This window comes from Sus scrofa, chromosome 17 (genome assembly GCF_000003025.6).
Source record: "Sus scrofa isolate TJ Tabasco breed Duroc chromosome 17, Sscrofa11.1, whole genome shotgun sequence".
NCBI classification, from domain to species: Eukaryota; Metazoa; Chordata; class Mammalia; order Artiodactyla; family Suidae; genus Sus; species Sus scrofa.
In genome coordinates, this window is record NC_010459.5 from 52,924,341 (window position 1) to 52,944,766 (window position 20,426).

At 49.9% G+C, this 20,426-nt stretch overlaps 1 protein-coding gene across 5 annotated transcripts in view; it reads right to left on the reverse strand.

Annotated features, from left to right (window-relative positions):
* ATP9A (ATPase phospholipid transporting 9A (putative)) overlaps positions 11,829–20,426 on the reverse strand; it is a 136,452-nt gene continuing 127,854 nt past the window's right edge. For all 5 annotated transcript variants that reach the window (XM_013985463.2, NM_001114672.1, XM_013985466.2 and 2 more), the window contains 4 exon segments: positions 20,255–20,363; positions 19,637–19,694; positions 17,721–17,924; positions 11,829–16,414 (listed from right to left, as the gene is read on the reverse strand). In XM_013985463.2, the coding sequence (XP_013840917.1) occupies positions 16,278–16,414; positions 17,721–17,924; positions 19,637–19,694; positions 20,255–20,363 (508 nt within the window). In that variant the 3' untranslated portion in view covers positions 11,829–16,277.

The following is a 20,426-nucleotide window of genomic DNA, read 5'->3' on the forward strand; positions in this document are numbered from 1 at the left end:
ACTTCTCAGGCAAGCCTCTCTTCCATGAGAATGTCATTGCTGGCATTGCCTTACTTTCTGTCCCTGTAGTGCTCTCAAAGAATCCTTGAACCCTGATCATTTGTGCACCCCTAGTCCTTCTCAGAGACAGGGACCTAGACAACAAGGAGATGTCCTCATTCAGCTCTTTCTAAACACAAGGCATGACACGGAAGAGAAGCTCAGGAAAACGTCCTGCACTCATCAACATCCAAGACTCACTCACCTGAAGCCTTGATGTTGTGGCAGATATTCTACCTGCCCTGCATCTGCTACCGCATCTTTTCAAACCAGTACCCCCATTTTCCTCTGGGGGACCACTCCATCTCCATTCCCACTCTTGTGGCTTAGGTGGAGCCCACCCCACCTCTCTCCAGCTCCAGTAAGAGCTGGCCAAGCAGGGCATCCTACACTTCCAGCCTCAATGACTGTCTCAGGGTTGGATGTGGGACCAACCAATGACATTCAAACCTAGAACTTTTGCTGGAGCTAATAAGAAGGAAGCACTCTGTGGACTGGGGTTGGAAAACTAGTGGGATATGAACCTGGGCTCCTGGGGCCACCAGGAAGAGAGGTTCTGCTTGGGAAAGAGGCAAACAGCAAACCAGAGCCAGGAGACAGAAGCAGATGCCTGATGTCAATTTCATCCTAGATTCATCCATGCCTGAAGCTGACATGATTCTGTACTTTTGAGGTACAGGAGTCAGTAAAGTCCCAATTAATCGGGCTCTGTCGCTTGCAACCATGACTCTCAGCTGATACAAGTTTCACATCTTTCTCTCCATCCTAATGCCTAACTCAAGCACAGGTGGTCCATAAATACCTAGTCATTCATTAACTGAGGGCAGGCCACACTCCTGCCTTGTCTCTCTCCCCTTCCCCTCCACTCCACATCCCCTACTCTTAATCTAGCTAAGATGTACCCATCAGTTTAACTACGACTTCTAGAAAGCCCTTTCTTAATACTCTCAGAGAAAAAAAAAAAAAAAATTCTCTCCTGGGCCTCATAACACCCCAGGCTTTTCCATAGCACTTCTTATGTTGGTGATTCCTAGTTATTGGTGGAAATAGTTAAAAATACCATGTCTGTTTCCCCAAAGACTACACACTCCCCAGGTGAGCTATTGTCTCATTTACCACTGCATCCTCACGGCCGACATGGAGCCTGACACACAGCAGGTGCCCGGGAAATGATCACTGAATTCATAGATGCATTGACGCCACTCAAGAATCGATTGAGAGAAGGTATCTCCCATGTTTCTCAATGTGAATAATGATGGAACCACATCTCTTATTAGTACCTAGTCCATTGAAGAAGGGTTCCAGGGAAAACCAGGCTGGGGAAGGCTTGAAGAGAAACTGCCTCTTTGTGCAACTCCACAGGGGTCTTAGCATCTTGAACTTGATCAGAAAGCCCAACACAATTTGTGATTCATTACTAGGGACCCTAGCCACGCCCTGAAGCAAATGTCAAATTTCACACTTTTAATGAACTCCATACTTGAAATATGTGGCCTGTAAAATCTGATTTACACTGCTGTTAAAATCCTTGGTGCCTAAAAAGGAATGTGAAAAGTATATATTTGTGCTTAGAGAAGGGCCTTTTTTCCCTGAGACATTAATTCACTCCAAGGCATATAAACGTTCCCTAAAGCATTATTTCAATCGCAATATTTCTTTCAGCACCTTAAATTTAGTTACCAACTTTTGAGAAGAATGGCTGTGTTAGGTCACACGTGAGTGGAAAAGTGCCACCATGTAGTTGTCAGCTCTCTGGAAGGTAAGCGAAGTTGACAGCTGAGCTGGGGACAGCCCCCAACCTGCATTCGAGCTTACTTGGCACTGTAATTAAAACCTGCCTTAAGTCAACACCAGTGCAGCCATCATACCTGGCAAGATAATTTTTTTTTCTTTTTCTTTTTTTTGCAATCAGCCCAAATCCTTATTTATTTGATGCTTCCACCTGGTGTTTCTTCTCTAGGTTCGTAGCAGCTTTGGCACAGTTTAGGTGGGATGGATACTTGGGGCGGCTGAACAACCTGGCAGGTGACAAACAGCCTCCCTCTGGGGTATTCCACAGTCCAGGGAGGACACAATCAAATTTTATGGCCACTTCCGGACTAAAAAGGACACCCAGACCTCGCCTTTTCAAGCTTCACTGGTTCAAAGAAATTTATCCAACAAAGAGAAAGCACCACAGACCACTCTGCAGTCAGCCAACTGCAACCCCTCTCTGTGCCGTCATAAGATCAGAGGTCAAATCTGATTGGTCTTCCTCCATATCCCTCTTGCCAGTGATTGGTCTAGGGGTGGGCGTGTATCCCAGAATTGGCCAATGAAATGTAAGCGGCACTTCCGGGTGTTTTCAAAGTTGATCGAAAGAGATGGCCTAGGAGAGCCGGTCCTCATTTTTCTAAAGTTCCAACAGAGATTCTGAAAGTCACCCTGGCGTGGAACTCAGTGCTTTCATTTCAGAGTAGGAACTGAGGCCTGGAGAGGGGAGGTCTTGAGCAGGGAGGTCAGTAGCAAAGCCAGCATTAGTATGTAATGCGCATGGTTAACACACTATCACAGACGCTTGGACTACCAAGCATCCATGTGCCTTTTGTTCTAGAGGAAACAAAAACAATCCCTTTGAAAAATTACCTCTTCCCCATGGCAGACAATCTGGAGAAACCGTCCATCAAAATACGCCACCTTATGATCCAAGCTGGACATATGAGAGTCTCCCACCAGAAGCCATATGGGGTATGGGTCCCGAGTGTAGGTGGATGAAACAGCTGGAGATGATAAAAAAAAACAAGCTGCAGTAACCCGACTGGAGGTGGATGAGCTTCTGCTACCTGCATTCCTAGCACATCCTGGTTCCTGTCCATTCCAAGCCCAAGTTCCAGTTTCTGAATTACTCCGCATCCTGGCAACACATTCCCCCTCCCCAATCCTTGGTTTAGCTTTGCCAATAGTGATTTCGGTTACAGGCAGACATGGAGCTGTGACTGATACAAAATGGCTTTATGTGTTCATGAACCAAGCCGGGCATTTCCCATACATCACATTTATTTCTCATGACAAGTATTATCCATTAGGGACTGGACACATGAACACTCACAGACACATGCTCATTCCAGAGAGGAAAAATCTCAGGCCCAGAGTATATGATTTCCCCAGCATTTCACAGTTAATAAGTTAATAAGCCAGGTCTGGAATATAAGCGTATCTTGCTGTCCTTATCTGTCAGACGAGTTTAATTCAACCTAAGCCACATGGCTACTGCGAGGACGCAACGAGACAATACAGGTGGCAGACATAGCATACACAGCATACACACTCCCATTTGGAAGCCGTGTGGTTCTCAGAAGCCTCCTTTTTGAAAGGCATTTACTTCTTCAGCTCAGTGGAATTAACAGAGCTTTTTCATGAGGTTGATCCAACTACTAAAAGCCACAGCCCTGGACCTGAAGAAAGAAATCAGTCATACTTGGGGAAAGCAGTGTGGTCTGGGGTGTGAGCCATGGGCATCTCTGGCTATGGGAGCCCCAGCAAGTCCACAAAGCTGGCCTGGAACGGTCAGAGGACAGTGAGCTCTGGATGGTGGCGAAAGACCCAGGAGGGCAAATGGATGTCTTCCTACTAGAAAACAATTCTGACTTCCTGCCACTCATCAGCACTGGATGCCATTTGCTCTTCTTTCTCTTTCTCAATATACCAAACCCTTCCTGCCTCAGGGCATTTGCAAGTGCGATTTCCTCTGCCTGGAACATTCTCTTCTCATACCTATGAATGCTGGCTTCCCTCATTGTTCAGATTTAAGCACAAAACCCACCCACTCGAGGACACTGTCCTGGTCACCAAGTCTAAAATAGCCATACACCGTCCTCCCCCTTCATCCCCGCCCCACTCTATTCAGTCTCCCTAATGGCATCCTGACTTAATTTCATCATAGTAATTATCGCGGTGAAAAGCAGTTGCCTCATGTGTTTAGTTCACTCACTCATTCCGCATTTACTGAACACCCACCACGTGCCATCTTTTTCTCGGGACCCAGAACAGCATTCGTTAGCCCGCCAAAGAGCATTCATTTCTGCGGACTCTAATACTGCTAAGTTCCTGAGGACAATACGGCAGGGTAAGGGGTTAGGGAGTGACCAGGATGTCACATTAGATGAGGCAGTCAGGGAAGCCTCTCTGAGAAGGGACATCTGAGCGAAGACTTAAATGGGGCTCGTTTGTTTCTCCTCTGTCTGTGCTTCAGAGAGCAGGGACCACGAACGTCACATCCCCAGTGTCGAGAAGCCATCTGGTGCCCAGGAGGTGCTTGTGGACACTGAAAGGCGTCTCCAGACAGCCCAGAGGCCCTCGTCCCCGGGTGATGGGTCCCTGCGATGACTCACCACTCGAGGCCTCTCCCCCCGTCCGAGGCTGACTCTGCTCATAATTACAAGGTGGGAACGGCCACAATGACAGCAGCTAGGGAATGTGGCAATTCCCTGGGAACTGCTACGTCAGGGATGGAGGTAAGGAGGGCCCTTGGGAATGATGGGAGTCAGATAAATGGAGCATTTATTAGTCACCCTCCTTGGCATTTCTCAACTTCTCGTGACATGACATAAAGGAATGCAGCTTGCTGGAGTGAAGTCAGCCTGTTGCTTTTACCAGGAGCACTGAAGGTGAGGGTCAAAGCAGATTACAGCTCCAAAGAGGCAACTGCCTCTAAGACGATGGACTTGGGTTCCAATCTTGGCCCCACCCCCTACGCGGGAGCCTTGTGACCTTGAGCCAGTCACTGAATCTCTTAAAACCTTGCAGGTAGAAAAAATAATGAGCGTCTCCCCCTCACTAAAAAGACCCTGTGTGTAAAGTGTGTTGCACACACAGCCAGAGCTGCTGTGGAACCAAGACTCCACACGCCAGACTAAAAGATGATTTGATGCAAATTAAAACCACAATGAGATACCACAATGCACCTACCAGAATGGCTAGAATTAGAAACATTGACAATAAAGAGAATGAAACGACAACCTACAAGTGGGGGGAATTTTTTTTTTTTTTTTGCAAATTACATATTCAACAATATACTTCTATCCATACAATATAAAGAACTCTCATCAGAGTTCCCACTGTGGCTCACTGGGTTAAGAACCTGACATAGTGTCCATAATGATGCAGGTTTGATCCCTGGCCTCACTCAGAGGGTTACGGATCTAGCATTGCCACAAGCTGTGGCATAGGACACAGATGCAGCTCGGTTCTGGTGTGGCTGTGGAGCAGGCCAGCAGCTGCAGCTCTGATTTGACCCCCAGTCTAGGATCTTCCATATGCCGCAGGTGCAGCCATAAAAAGAAAAGAAAGGCGTTCCTGTTGTGGCTCAGCAGGTTACAAACCCGACTAGTATCCATGAGGATGTGGGTTCGATCCCTGGCCTCACGCAGTGGGTTAAGGATTCAGCGTTGCTGTGAGCTGTGGGGTAGGTCGCAGATGCAGCTCTGATTCGACCCCTCGTCTGGGATCTTCTACATGCTGCATGTGCGGCCCTAAAAAGAAAAAAAGAAAAAATAAGAACTCTCAGAATTCAACGATAAGAAAACAATCTCATTTTTAAGGTGGGGGGAAGACATGAACAACTCAGCAGAGAAGCTATGTGAGCGGCGAGCAAGCACATGAGATGTGCGATGTCGTCAGCCATAGGGAACATGCTATTAAAATCAGGAAGGAAGACCACCGTCTATCAGTTAGAAGGACTAAAACAAAAGGACAGACGATGCCAAGTGCTGACGAAGATGTGGAGCAACCGGAACTCTTAAGCAGCTTGGCAGCATTTGTTTTTTAACAAAGTTACTGAGATATAGGTTACATACTATAAAATTCACCCACTTAGAGGGTATAATGAAATGTGTTTTAGTGTATTTGCAGTTCTGCAACCATCAGCAGAAGCTAATTTTCGAACATTTTCATCACCCCCAAAAGAAACCCCATACCTCTTTGAAGCCAGCCCCAGGCACCCACTAACCTACTTTCTGTCTCTACAGATGTGCGTCTTCCAGACATTTTATATAAATATAGGATCATACAATAGGTGGCCTATAGCGACTGGTTTAGTTCCCTCAATGTTTGCGAGGAGCGTTCATGCAATAGCATGTATCAGTACTTCCTTCTTTTTTATGGCTGGATAGTATTCCACAGTATGGGGAGGCCACATTTTGTTTACCCATTCATCAGTGGAGAAATGGATAACTTGACAATTGGATTGGTTTCACTTTTTGGCTGTTGTGAATAATGCTATGAATGGCTGTGTTGCTATGTGGCCTGTTCAACCTCAGCCTCTCTCCGTGATGCTTTTCTTCTCTGCAAAATGAGGATAATAACTTCATAGTCACAGAATCATGAAGAGCAAGTGGGAGAGAAAGCACTTTGCAACCCTGAAACACCATGCCGCAGCAAGGCCCACTTTTTCAAGTTGGATTCTTGAATCTTCCAGAATCCGATGACTTAATGCCACTGAACCATACACTTAAACATAGTTTAAATGGTACCTTTTGGGCATGTTCTACCACAATTTAAAAAAAAAAGTCTAAGTCACAAAGGTTTACTGAGGCATCACCACGGGCCAGGTCCAGGGATGGCTGAGGCAGAAACCAGAAGCCAGTTCCTCTTCGGCTGCCTCTCCCTATCCGCTAAGAGCCGAGGCAGTGAGCAAGCACCACCCGCATGGGCTCCGGCCACCACCTCCCCCCTCACTTCTCTCAAGCCTCTTATTTTTTCAAACTCAAGCGCATTTGGCCTTCTGCTGTATTAATGGATTTGTTTTCATCTTTTAAAAAATGTGTTAAATGACTTGCCAGTTCAATGACCAACTTTCATTCTCCATCCGCCGAGTCAGTGGAACTTGGGGGATGGCCCCCTTCTCCTTGGGCCACATCTACCCCCAGCCCTAAGCCCCAGTTAGGGATGGCCAGGCCAGCCCAGTATAACGCAGGTGGGTTCCCGCTCAGAGTACAGGTGGGGAGAAAAGGAGCCATGCAGAGCAGGGCTAGTTAAAGGCCGATCACCTGCAAAGTCAAGAAAAGGGGGAGGAAAAGGAGTCCACGTGGGATACTGCCCCCCATGCCTCAGCTTTGCCATCTTCTAAGGACTCTATCCAGACAGATGACCACAGTGTTTGGAAAAAAAACATGCACGTGAACCCCTTTCTGGGAAGGACTTTGCTTTTTGGGGCCACCCTTGTGGCATATGGAGGTTCCCAGGCTAAGGGTCCCATCAGAGATACAGCTGCCAGCCCACGCCAGAGCCACAGCAACATCAGATCCAAGCCACGTCTGTGACCTACACCACAGCTCATGGCAACGCCAGATCCTTAACCCATTAATCGAGGCCAGGGATCAAACCCGCAACCTCACGGTTCCTGGTCGGATTCGTTTCCGATGTGCCACAAGGGGAACTCCATTTACGAAGGACTTTGAGCTTGGGAGAGACACTGCCTTCCTCCGTCTGCAGCCCACCCTCCCCCTAGACGTCTTCAGTGGTGACCACAACTGCACCAGGAGCCTGGCTGCTGGCCCGCACCAGTGGGGTTCTCACCCCTAAAATCAGGCAGAGACTGAAGCTCAGAGAACTTAAGGAAGTGGCCCCGTATCATTCTGCAGGTGTGGGAAATGGTTCTCAAGCCTCTCTTGATTTCAGCGGGGTCCATGGCACGTTGCCCTTGGCTGCCTAGCCCTCCCCCCACCCCGCCCAATTCCAGCCCATCCCCTAAAATGTCAGGGCATCCATTTCCACTCCCACCCACCCTTAGCCCCAGAGGAAAGTCAGGGCTTTCTCGCGGTGTCTCCTTCAAGCTGAAGCCATTTTAGAGCAACCGTCTCCACGTTTGCATGAGGCAGCCTGGCTAGCAGATTTTTTTCTGGCCTGGTTTTCTCTAATTCTGGTGGTGATGCGCTGCCTAATAAAATTATGCTAAGTTATGTGCATAGAGAGTAGCATCTTGCAATCTAATTACTGGCCATGGCTTTGAAGAATTCCTGTGCAATTTCCAGGGTAATCAACTCACCTCTTTCTTCGGGTCTGATTTAGTCACGTGGGCCACTTGGAGTCCCCACCCCCCAGCCCCACTAGAATCAGCAGGGTTCTGGATGTCGTTAACTCCTCCAATTGCCTTTTTAAAAATCTGTTTCACATAAAAGGACAAATGAGAATGAATATTTGCCCATCTTTAAGACACTAACTACATTCTTTTCCACAGCCTGTTCTCGTTACTATTTCTTTCTTCAGGAGGAATTTGAACACAGCCTGGGCTCCCGCACGCAGTTCATGACTGCAAAGGGCTTCCTCTTCAAAATCAGACCCAAGGGCACACATTCTGGAAATGTGGCGGCTTCGAAGACCATGACCCAGTTAATTTTTCTCTACCTGTTCTCCCTCCAGACTCACCTTCTAAGTCTGCTTTCCAGGACTCGCCCAGAACAATCACCTCCGCCCGCTGTACCCCAGGCAGGGCTGAACAGAGATCCCTCGAAGGATTTGCTGGAAAAGCAAGAAACTTCATCCGAGGACCAGCTTCTCCTCCCCTTTACTTAACAGTTAGCATCACTGATGCTAATAAAGCCATGCAGAAATACTGGGCATGGGAGTGGGCTGAGTCCAGTGGGAGGGGTCTCACCCGAGCCCCCTTGGAACAGAGAGGTGGAAACCAAGACAGGCAGGGATGGGTCAATGAGTAGCAGGGAGGGAGCAAAACAGGTCCCCTCGGACATAGTGCAGGGACGGGGGCCAACTTTAATAATGGCTGCTTGGTTCTCATACAGCACTCAGGCTGAACGCCATGGACTGCGACCAACGCCCCCGTCTCCTCCGTGCCCCGCCTTGGTCTCAGCACTCCAGCCACATGCCCTCCTTTCTGCTCCTCCAACATGCCCAGCCTTTCTGACCCCAGGGCCTTTGCATACTCTGCGGCCTGAACACCACTTCCCCCAGAGCTTCCCACAACTCCCTTCCGCTCACCCTTCAGGCTTCCGATCCAGTGGTCCATCTCTAAGGGCCCTTCTCTGACCTCCATCACTTTCTCTACCCTCACTTCCGCCAGATCTTCACTCTCTGCCTACTCCTCGCCCTGCTTTCTTCAAAGGCTATCAGAGTCTAAATCTGTATGTCCAAGGTCTCTTACAAGAGGATAATCACCACGAGGGCAGAGCCTGTCCACCTTATTCTCCACTGTGCCTCTAGCCCAAAGAGCAGTCCCCAGCACATAGTAGGTGCTCAGTAAATATTTAGTGAATGAACGAATAAAAACATCAGCATAGTCTGATCACATGATTCTGATCCCTCTCTTGGAGTCTGCAATCCTTCTTGAAGGAAATTTTTGAAAAAATATACTTCTGGGTTTCTCAGGACCCAGTAAAAGAAAAAAAAAAGTTATCTTAAATCTCTTGAAAATGAGCAGCAGAAGCTTGGAACACCAAGTCCTCAGTGTCAGCAAACAGTATCTGCAGGCTGAGTTCTAAGAAATGAGACCTGGCTGGTCATGGAGCACAGGCGGTGGGGCTGGTGACTTCGCATACGAGTCAGTTACCCCAAATGGTAAGGGAAACCCATTTCCAAATCAAAACCTCAGTGTGGAAAGCAGAGGGCGGCTTTGCTTTGGCACTCCTACAAGGAGGCAGGCTTTCTGAAAAGATGCTCCGTTGTAGATAGCTCATCCACAAAAGGGGGAGCAGGAGGGAAGGGGAGAAACCCCAGGATCGGGCGTGCTTCCCTAAGGCTTCAGATGAAAACCGACCCGGGAGTGCGTGATCCTCCAAAAATCCACCAGCCCCCAAAGTACTTAAGTTACCCCTCCGACCACAGCCACATGGAGGATGAAATTAAACCCCACGGAAAGATTTGACTTTTTTTTTTTTTTTTTAACATTATGCAATGTTTGGGTGAAAAAAGGGGGGGATATCAGAAGAAAAAAAAACTCATCTTTTTCCCAGAGTTTAGCAAAGCTATTTCTAGCTTTTAAGGATAAATTTCACCATCACTTCATGGGTAGTTCTGAGAGGCGCGAAGGCGGGACTGTTCTGTTATGTAACACATTTCAAGTAGGAAACTAGCAAGTCCTGAATGAATTCTGTTACTGTGCTCCGACTTGTGGAAAGTTTGGAGCGGCTACAGTTCTATTTTGAGGTGAGCAAATCCATCATTTACAGATCTCCTCACAAATACCGCAGAGCTTCATGTCACCCTGCAAAGTTTCATAACAAAAACAGTTAAAGTACTTGGGGTGTTAGAACATTTCGTCTCCAAACCTTATTAGCCTGGACAGCGAGGAGGGCAAGCCTCCCTGGTTGCCAATTATTCAAAAATGCAAATATCTGAGATCAAATAAATATTCATCTCACCCCCACCCCCATCCTGCTCAGTTTGTGTTGTTGGTTTTTTTTTTTTTTTTTTTTCAAGTTTAGTCCAGCAAAATAGTCTGGTCAACAACATAAAAAGAAATGCCTGTTTTCAACGGAGCCGCTGGCCATGAAATAAATTCTGAAGCTATGAAAGGAGCATCTTGACGCAGAACAGTCGGGCCTGCTGGGCCGGCCGGGTGATGAAAACAGGAAGCAGAAGCATCTCTCGGTCCTCAAGTTCCCCCTAGTGGCTCCACTGGAGGAGGGTCGGCGCGGGCATGGAATTTCACAGCAGGCCAGGGCTGTCTGAAGACTCCACCTTCACGGCACAGGAAAAGTACTGTCCCGCTGCTCCTGAGCGCATGCGTCCCCCGAGGGCCCAGGGAGCCCCCGCGGACGGAGGCACAGCTCGTGTACAAACCCCCTTCTAACCCTTAAGCTGAGAAGGGCCCTTGCAGCTGAGAGCCAGGGAGCGGAGAGCAGCGGCCCACTGCGCCCAGAGCTGCAAATGCAAACGCCGGGCCAGGTGGATGCGGCACTGGCTTCTTGAGGCAGGAGTTTCCACGGCCGGGCCCGTTTGGAAGTGAGGACAGCGGCTTACAAACGGCAGAACGCACACGTGCCGACTACACGCGGCTTCCTCAACCTCGGCACTTTTGCTGTTGGGCGGGTGATCCATCCTCTGCTGTGGGGCAGTCCTATGCACCCACGAGCAGTGTCCCAGCATTGTCCTCGTTAGACGTCAGCGGAGCACCACCCCCCACGCGGTGACAACCAGAAATGACGTCAGACATGACCCCATGTCCCCGGCGGGACAAAATCACCCCTGGTTGAGGATCACTGAATTAAACGACCAGAACACGATGTCCTTTGCAGCCTACATAACAGCTTAAAATCCACTTCTCCCTAAAACTTAAGCGACCGGGTTCCTAAATCTTCCATCACTCGGTGGGAAAATAAAGAGGGGTCTGCTCAATACTCTGTGGTGACCTAAATGGGAAAGGAATCTGAAGAGGAACAGACACACAGCTGATCCACTCTGCTGCACACCTGGAACTAAGACAACATTTTTAAGTCAACTGCACTCCAATTAAATTTTTAAAAAATAAAAAAAAATTTGAAAAGAGGATCCAAAGCAATCAAGGACTGTGTGCATAAATAAAATATGAATCATAAAATATGTTTGTCTTTTTTCTATTTATACAGATCATGTTTTGAAATTCTGACACGTCTGGAATAGACAACAGCACAGAATAATAAATAATGCATGGGTTTGGGGGTTTTGTTTTGCTGAAATTAAAACACTTTAACTGGAGAAAAAGCTATTTACAGTTTACGTACCATGAGATACACACAAAACAGGAGCACTGTAAGAAAAAGCCCTCATTTTGACACCAGAATTTCATGTTTCTGCACAAATTAAAATGATCCCCCAAGGCAGAAAGTACACAAGCTTTATTGGGCAACAGCGACAAGCCACGCTGGCAGACAATGAAAGTTGAACCGCTCAAATCACGCAGGATCACGTGTCATCACAGGATCAAGAATTTAAATCATCTGGGAGTTCCTGCTACATTCAAGCTCTGTACCAGAGCTTCCCTCTAATCAAAAAGTGCTGTCCTGGTGAACACTTGCCATGAGGATCACAGATAACCTATTACTGAGGACGTCAAGGAGACCTCGAGAAGTTCACGGTCCCCCCCACGCCAACGAGATAACACAGGAGCCGCAAGCTGGGGGACAAATGCCACGCTCCCCACCTGCCCCCCACAAATACAATATTCAGGGACACTGCCCAGTGACACCAAGAGACAGTGTCTCCAGCCACACAGCCTTGGGGAAGACAGAGCCACGGGGATGACGAGCTCCATGAGACGGTGCCGCACGGCTCCAAATACGAGCAGGGCTGCTCACGTGTGTCTCGGTTCCGCCGCAAAGCACAAAGTACGTTTTTTTTCCAAGATGGAATGGACAGAGTAAATGGAAATCTTTCCTAAGAAGTATATATCAACAACTGCAAGAAAGTTTTACATTAAGAGAAAGGGAGACGGAAAAAAAGCTGTAAAGCTCCTTGTATATTTCTTAATGAGAACAAAGCCAAGAGGGACGGGACTTTAATGCAATAAAACCAAGAAAGTCTTCAAAACACTTGAGGTGACCTCAAACACACGTACACACGTTTCGAACACACAAAAAAGGTCAAGGATACAAACGGTTGATGGCTGTGACCTCAAGTCGGACGGGGCACAAGAACGTGTAGGTCCATCTGCAGTTTCGGCAGAGGTTTAAAATGCTGCCCCATGAAGGCGTGACCGCGTTCCCAACCCCACCCCAATAAAAGCAAAAGAGAGTATAAAAGCAAAGGTCTGGAGGAAGAAAAACAGGCACAATCGTGTCAATTTCCAATGAGCACAAAAGCCAAAATACACTCAAAAATATTGTCAGTATAACCCAAACTTTCAGCAGAAAACATGGAGGAATGGGTAATCAGACGCTGATCTTTAAGATCACGGCTACGAAAAAGGGTTTCACTTAAAGGAATCGAGTCTGGGATCTGGATATAATAAAGCTAAAAGTGGGAGGAATCCTGCTCCGGGCCTCCCAGCTGCAGGTGGCTATACACAGATGGTTTGTTCCAATGCCCAGCTGGGCCCCAGAGGCTCTTCACCGCACTGGAGTGAAGTCCTTTGCCCCAAGCAGCCCGAGTCAGTGCCATCCAGTCGCATCAAGCACCAATGACAACACACTCAAATGCACGTGCCCGTTCGCAAAATTAGACGGGCAGAAAGAAGAAATCCCTCAAGATGGAGAGGCTTGGAAATTCCCACTGTGGCTCAGTGGGTTAAGAACCCACCATAGTATCCATGAGGATGCAGGTTCGATCCCTGGCCTTGCTCAGTGGGTTAAGGATCTGGCATTGCGGCAAGCTGCAGTGTAGGTGGCAGATGAGGCTCGGCCCCCGAGTGGCTGTGGTGTAGCCTGGCCATTGCAGCTCTGATTCGACCCCTAGCCTGGGAACTTCCATAGGCCACAGGTGCGGCCATAAAGACGGGGGGGGGGGGGAGATGGAGAAGACGGTCTGGTCATTTTCCCAAAAGAAGGGAGGTGGGTAGGAAGGAGAAAGAGATGCCAAACGGATCCCTCGCTTTCCCACGCACACAACCTCATCCAAAACCATAAGAAGAATAACCGTAAAATAATAAAAGTCAGCTATTTTGACAGAAAACACCTAGTATGGTTGAAGGGCAGGGGGAGTGGTCATTTTTTCTTTGAGGAAAAGTATTTAAACCGCGCTGTGTGCCCGGGGGCCTCTGGCCTCACATTAAACTGGCTGTCGGAGACTTGGGGCCACTGAGTTCCAAGGCGAGGGGCGTCTTACGGTGTCCAGGCTGTCTCCTCGGCTCCTTCCCGACCGGTGAACAGAATCCTTCTGCTTAAGGTTTAAGAACTCAGGAGTGTCCTGTGCGTACGACAGCTCAGGTTTGGGGTTTGAAGTTTCTCTGCCTTCTGCCCACCTCCCCGCCAGGAAAGCACCGTGTGTGCTGGTGCCCTGCCGGGGTGCAGCCTGCTGCGTGCAGGGCAGGGGCAGACCTTCTCTGTGACTCCGGGCTCCCGCCCCGGGGGGGGGCTCCGGGGTTGGAGAAGCAGGCGCATCAGGCCCAGACACTCAGGACCTGAAGCAGGGGGTGCGAGCAGGCTGCCCGCAGGCGAGGTGGCTCTCCAACACGGCCACGGCTGCCTCTCGCCCTGGACTGCCTCCCCCAGGACAGCCTGGACAGGGTGTGGTTGAGACGACACTGACAGCAGAAATGGGCACCTGTGACTTCTAGGCACGGCTCCGATCACATTTGGGAATTAAGGGAAAGAGGCCATTTTCTTTCCCCGTCTCTGCTGGAAACATATAAACATTTCCCAACGAGGGATCCACAATCAAGACCTACCTGCAGGAGCCACCACCGGTCTGTGAACAAGGTCAAGTTCAGGGTTTGGGAACTCAGAGCAGAACTACCTTTAGACTCTCAGTTTTACAGGCTGACTTCCAAGCTGACAGGTGCAAAGATGCTGGGCACACCTTTCCGCCGCTCCACCTCTGAAAGCACATGAGCCACCCAGCTAAAAAGTCAGACTGGCTCACCCTTTCTCAAAGTTTTGGACAAAGATCTTCGTCTTAAATAACCATGCATTCAACACAACGTTTATTTTCTGTAGATGCTTTCTGTGTGGCAGAGATGGCTGGAACAGAAGGGGGGAAATACTGCAAAACTGCAAGCTTGAAACACAAAGAGACGTGATGTCACAGCTAATTTACCCGTGCCCATGACGTACTGTTATTCTGGAAAGCTGTAAAAGGGCAACAGAAATACATGAGCATGGCGAGGGCTCCGAAGTCGAGGACCATCTGCTCCTCGGGTCCCCAGCTCTCCGAGAGCGCGCCTACCCTAGCTCGGGTGCTGGCCATAACCTATACCTGTGAAGCACATGAGGAAGTACCGGGCTGACGGGGTGGAAGGTACAGACTCATAAAGACTCAATCACAAACCAAAGCTCTCACAAGTCAGCTCCTGCAGATCCAGCAGCTTGACCGTTAGGGCACATGCACATGTGGCTTCTGCCAGGAGAGACTTGAAAACCCCAGAAAGCCTTGCCCTGCCACGTCCAGTGCTTGCAAATTCTCCTCTTGCTCTGAAACAAGAAGCCACAGCTTTATAAGAAACACACCCGCCTGGGCCCCAGCCCGGAGGGGAGAAGCATCTCTATTCCCGGCTGCCTTTCAGCCAGTTCCCCCCCACCCCAGAAACCCGCAGGCAGCAGGACGGAGCCCGGTCCCCTCCCAGTGGGGCTCCTTGCTCGAAGCTGCCACTGATGAGTGGTAATGCTCGGAGATGCCTCTGCCTCTGTCCCTCTGTCCTGGGTGACTCCTCCTAACAGGAAACAGATTCGGTGGCAGAGCCCAGTCCCTGACCCTTTCACTTTGGACTTGGAAGGTCTGAGCCACATGTGCTGCGCTGTCTGAAGAATGAGCCCAGTCTCTTATCACACTGTCGACACATTTAGGGGCTGCTCAGTGGCACGTTTCCTGCTAAGACAAGGCTGCTGAAAATGCCTGAGGGTGTCCTCAGACAGCCCCGGGCTTTATAATCAATACCAGGTCTGAACAAAGCAAGACAACACCTCAGAAACTTTTTTACGAGGTGGCAGGTGAAGTTAACTCCGGGGCTGCAGATGCTGAATCAGAACAAGGGTGACGTGTTAGATTTACGTCGCGCGCGCGCACTCTCCTCGTTCACTTTTCTGTGATCCTGGGAATCCAGCACCATTTCAGGGAGCAAGGCTGCCTTAAAGAGGATACTTAGCGTTTCCAAGTTGAGATTATCATCTGGTTAACTTTTTACCAAACATCACTGTCTTTCCCCCCAAACCTACACCAAGAGCTTCATCTTGCTCTGAAACCAGCTTTTGAAGAGCAGAAAGACGCAAAAAGGGCACACACATTAGGGTTGCTGAAAACACCAACAACGAAACGCCCGCTACCATCTTCCACGAGACAGCCACTTTTATCACAGGACAACAAAATTCAAGTCACGAGGAGGCCTGCATAGTGACCCCATACGCAAATCTCTCGGCCGAGTCACCAGTGTTCATGCGGTCACGTTCACCCGACTCCGCATCCCCAGAGGTGCAGCCAGGCTGGCGTGGGCACCGCCGAGGAGCCCCCCCTCCTGTCTCCCGGGTGTTGGGGCCCCGAGGACGCGCAGAGCCTCTTCACGGGGTGGGGGGCGCTGCGCCGGGGAGCCGCTGCTGCACAATCCACAGACGGCGGGTCGTAGAAACGCAACTTGAACTCCGCCCGCCGGGAAAGACCGGGTCCTCTGCCCAGCACACGGCCTAGGACGTGAGCTTCGAGTAGCTGGGAGGGGAGAACCGTCGTCGCAGGTACTTGAGGACGTAGAGGGGCAGGCAGCTGACCAGCGTGATGACAGACACCTTCCACAGGAACGACAAGGTGGCGATGAAGTACACGTCTGCAAGCAAATGGGGGACGGCGGTGAGCGGGCAGGGCCATGGCCGGGGGGCAGGGGGGGACACGCACAGGCGCCCCCCCCCCCCAGAGGGGATGCGCTGTTCGGTCCACCGGCCGCCAGCCTGACCCTCCCGCCTCCCTCCTCCTCCCTCTGAGCGGCCTCAGGAGCTCCTGGATCTTCCGTGAAATGCTATTTTCACCAACTCAGAAAACTACCGGCAAAAAGAAAAACCCTTCCAGGTGTTTTTGATTTGGATTCTGACAGCTGGAGATCTTCCTTCTCAACCCAGCAGCAAGCGATGCAAAAACCCGCGTTTCTGCTTGCCAGCAACTTTCTCCCGTCACCTCAGTGATGGTCACAGATGCCAGAGCTGGGCCTGAGGGGGGTGCGAAGGGGGCGGAGGCCCCTCCTCAGGAAGCACGTGACCTCGGGGGGTGGGCCAGCTCCCCTTCCCCCTGCAGGACAGTGAACCCTGTAGCTACAAGGTTTTGCACAAGGGGAGTGACAGCTACTGGTTTGCAACAGCACCAGGAGTGGACACCACGACAGACACCTTCCCCGCCTCTGGAGCACAGGCTGAGGAAATGCAGCAGACACTGAGAGAGCACCTACTAAGTGCCAGGCCCAGGGCCCCACCTATGTGCTGCTCACCCAGTCCTCTGGCTGGTCCACGTCTAAGGCCACCAACCAAAGCTTCCTGAGGGCAAAACTCACATCTTCTAAGCCTCTGTGACGCCTCAGCCTCGAACTGAGGGGCACACAGTAGGTGCTCACAAAATCCATTCAGAGGGACTTTTCAAACAACTATGAAACTGCTCTAAGACTACGATTTTTGTGGGACTGATCTTTCTTCCTTGATCAAGACCGACTTAAGGAGCATCTGCTGATAAACGAGGTGCGATGGAAGACACTTTGTTGCGGCAGTTTCTCAAGCTACTGACAGTGCGAAGTCCTGCTGGACTATCATTTACTCTCCAGCAAGACAGGGATGCTCACATTGCCCAGAGAAGCCCACCAGGTCCTTGCAGGATTAAACAAATCCCCGTCTAAGCCTGTGGGCATGGCGCGGTTTTAAAGAAAGCACTCCATATGGAGATTATGGCCCAAGGGTCTCAGTTCCAAGAGGCTGATTCTCAGTTGCCACTTGTCCCAAGGGATGCCGGGAAGAAAGGCGGGCAGTGAGGACCGAGGCCTGGTGGACCAGGGGCCCAGGACACCAGCGCTGGCAAGACTGCCTTCCCTCCTAGGTTGGCGGAACCCCTGGACCTGACAGGTGGGCTTTAAATGTGTGTGTGGGGGTTCTTACCAATAAACTCATGCAGGAACACCAGGGAAGCAATGTAGCAGGCCAGGCTGAGCAGCTCCGCCACCGTCATAAGCCAGTGCCAGGTCTGGATGGTCAAGGCCACCATCAGCAGCTCCGTGAGGATCAGCGACGTGAAGGAAATCGCCACGATGTGCACGAACTCCGACTCAAAGAGCAGCAGCGCCCCGTACATGATGGTGCTCCCTGCAAACACGGGCCGAGCCGGAGCAGGGGGTTCGGTTGTCCGAGCAGCCCTTGCTGCTGCGAGCCGGAGCCCCGCTCTTTTTTTTCCGCTCACAGCCCGTTCCTTTTATCTCCCCCCATTCAGACACGAAAGGTACCACTTGCTAAAGAGGTTAACGAGAGGTACTTTACGGAGGATTCAGAAAGAGGCATTTTCCTACGTTCCCTGCTGACCTCATATCATACAGAGTCTACAACTGGACAGAGAAGGAGAGAGAGAGGAAGAAAGAAAGGGAGGGGAGGGGAGGAGAAAAGCGAGAGAGGCAAGAGGGGGAGGAACTAGCTGGACTGGGTGAAATCAGAAATAGAAGTTTTTAAGGACAGACACAGCCATCCACCAAAGTACAGATACCATACGCTCCCACTCAGATGAGGGACCTAAAGCCGTTCTATTCACAGGGGCAGGAGTAGGCCGGGGCTTACTAGGGGCCACGGGGAAGAAGGAAAGAGGCCTCTGTGGCTGAGAGGAGTTTCGGTTCTGCAAGAGGCGAACATTCTGGAGATCTATTTCACAACAACGTGAATATGCAGAGCACTACGGAATGGCCTATCTTCAAAAGGTATGATGGTAAATATTATGTTGTCTCCTTTCCACCCTACACACACGCGTGCACGCGCGCGCACACACACACACACACACACACACACACATGCACACACAATGATAGAGGCAACCAAGAGAGACACTCAAAGAATTAGGCATTTACACTGAGGAGAAAAGTATAGGTAAGTCTTATCCAGTGTCACAGGAACTGAATGGATAATATCCCCCATTGATCAGAAACACTAGCAGCAGAATATTACTGAAAAACAGAGACAGGAGACCTTAAACCCGAAAACGCCTCAAGGGACTACCTTTCATAACAGCCCTGGGGACGGGGCAGGTGCAATGAAGCACCCCCGCCTGTCGCTATAAACTTTCATGCAGGATTGGTTGCTTCAACCAGACACGCGTCTCTCGCTTTGCTATCCTTCACATCGTCTTAATGACAGCTTAGCCTCCTGCTGACAAATCCAACTGTCTCTACACTTTGACTGTGCATCCCACCGGTTTACAAAAAGAAAAAGAGCAGATCCCTAATGTACCATGTATATTTGTAACCTACATGTGCTCCTGCGTAGACACAGATGGCAGGAGCACCGTGCGAGTTTGTCAGCTACATCATAAAACACACCTAGAGACAGAGACTCTAAAAGGAGTGAGGAAAAAACACTAAGAGAGGTTCTGCTATTTTCTTCTCCCAGTCCAGCAAGTCGTTTTCCAAAGCCTCTACGGTCTGAGGGACCCTCTCTGGAGGAGACACGTAAATAATGTTTTTCAAAAACTATAATTTGACCTCAGGAAAAAAATAGCAGAACATTCCAGAAACCAACCACTTTTTGTTACGATGACTGGAACACCCTAGCAGGCTTGGTTCGTACGAGTTCTATTTTTCGCTGACTTCGTCTCGGTTACGCTGACAGCCCCACGGGGCCCGTGTGACTTTGTACCGAGTGATCAAGTCCTTAGAACGGCCTGAGAGGGGTCTCCTCGGGGCTCAAGGCCACACTCCTGACTGCGCCTTTAGGATTCTAGCTGCTTCTCTTCGTGTTCTACAGACAAGAGAGCAGTAACGTTGACCCCTGGGCCAAGGCCAGGGCACAGGACAACAGGAGGTCTCCCTCTCCCTTACCTTGATAGATGCTGATCAAAACCCAGATTAAGAATGTCTTGTAGGACAACGGCCGCCCCTGAGGGAGGGAGAGGAAGACAGAGCAGGTGACCGCGGGCTCCTCCAGCCGCCCTTAAGCCACTCTTCACCCACCAGACAAGGCAAGCTGCCTGTTTGCCTCGAAAAAGTGGCACGCACACACCTAAATACATTCGAGAAATTATGTGTTTTAAAGAGAGTGAATACCAGATAGAAACAAATGCTCTTTATTAAAAACCCCTGGAGGACAGATACATGAAATTACTCACCCACATGTTTTCAGAAGTGCACACAAGAGCATTTCGAGGGATAGACACAAGCTGCAGCTATGAAATGAGACTCTTGGGGGCTTTTTAAAAAGTCCTAGTTGGTCTGTTTTCATTTCATATCCCTGCACAGTTTAATATTCTCTACGTGTGCATAGGTTACTTTAAGAAGAAATATTAACTCCCAGGCCTTCCTCCCCAAGGTAAGAAAGCCTCCAGGTCACGTGTTCACATTGGACACGGAGGGTGTGTGTGAAATACGGTGCGAGAAGGAGAGATGGAGAGACGGAAGAAGAAATGAGGGCTGGGGAGGGGAGGAGGGGGCTCCACGAACCTTGAGGAGATCCTTGTAGAGCTCGGGGTACAGCATGGCGACTTCTGACTTGACATCTTTGTCCAGAACCAGAGAAAACACGGGAAACATGGTGTAAATGGTGGAGTACCTGGGAGAAAAAACCACCACAGGTAAGACTCATCCAGGGGAACCGAGCGATGGGGTCCCCCCG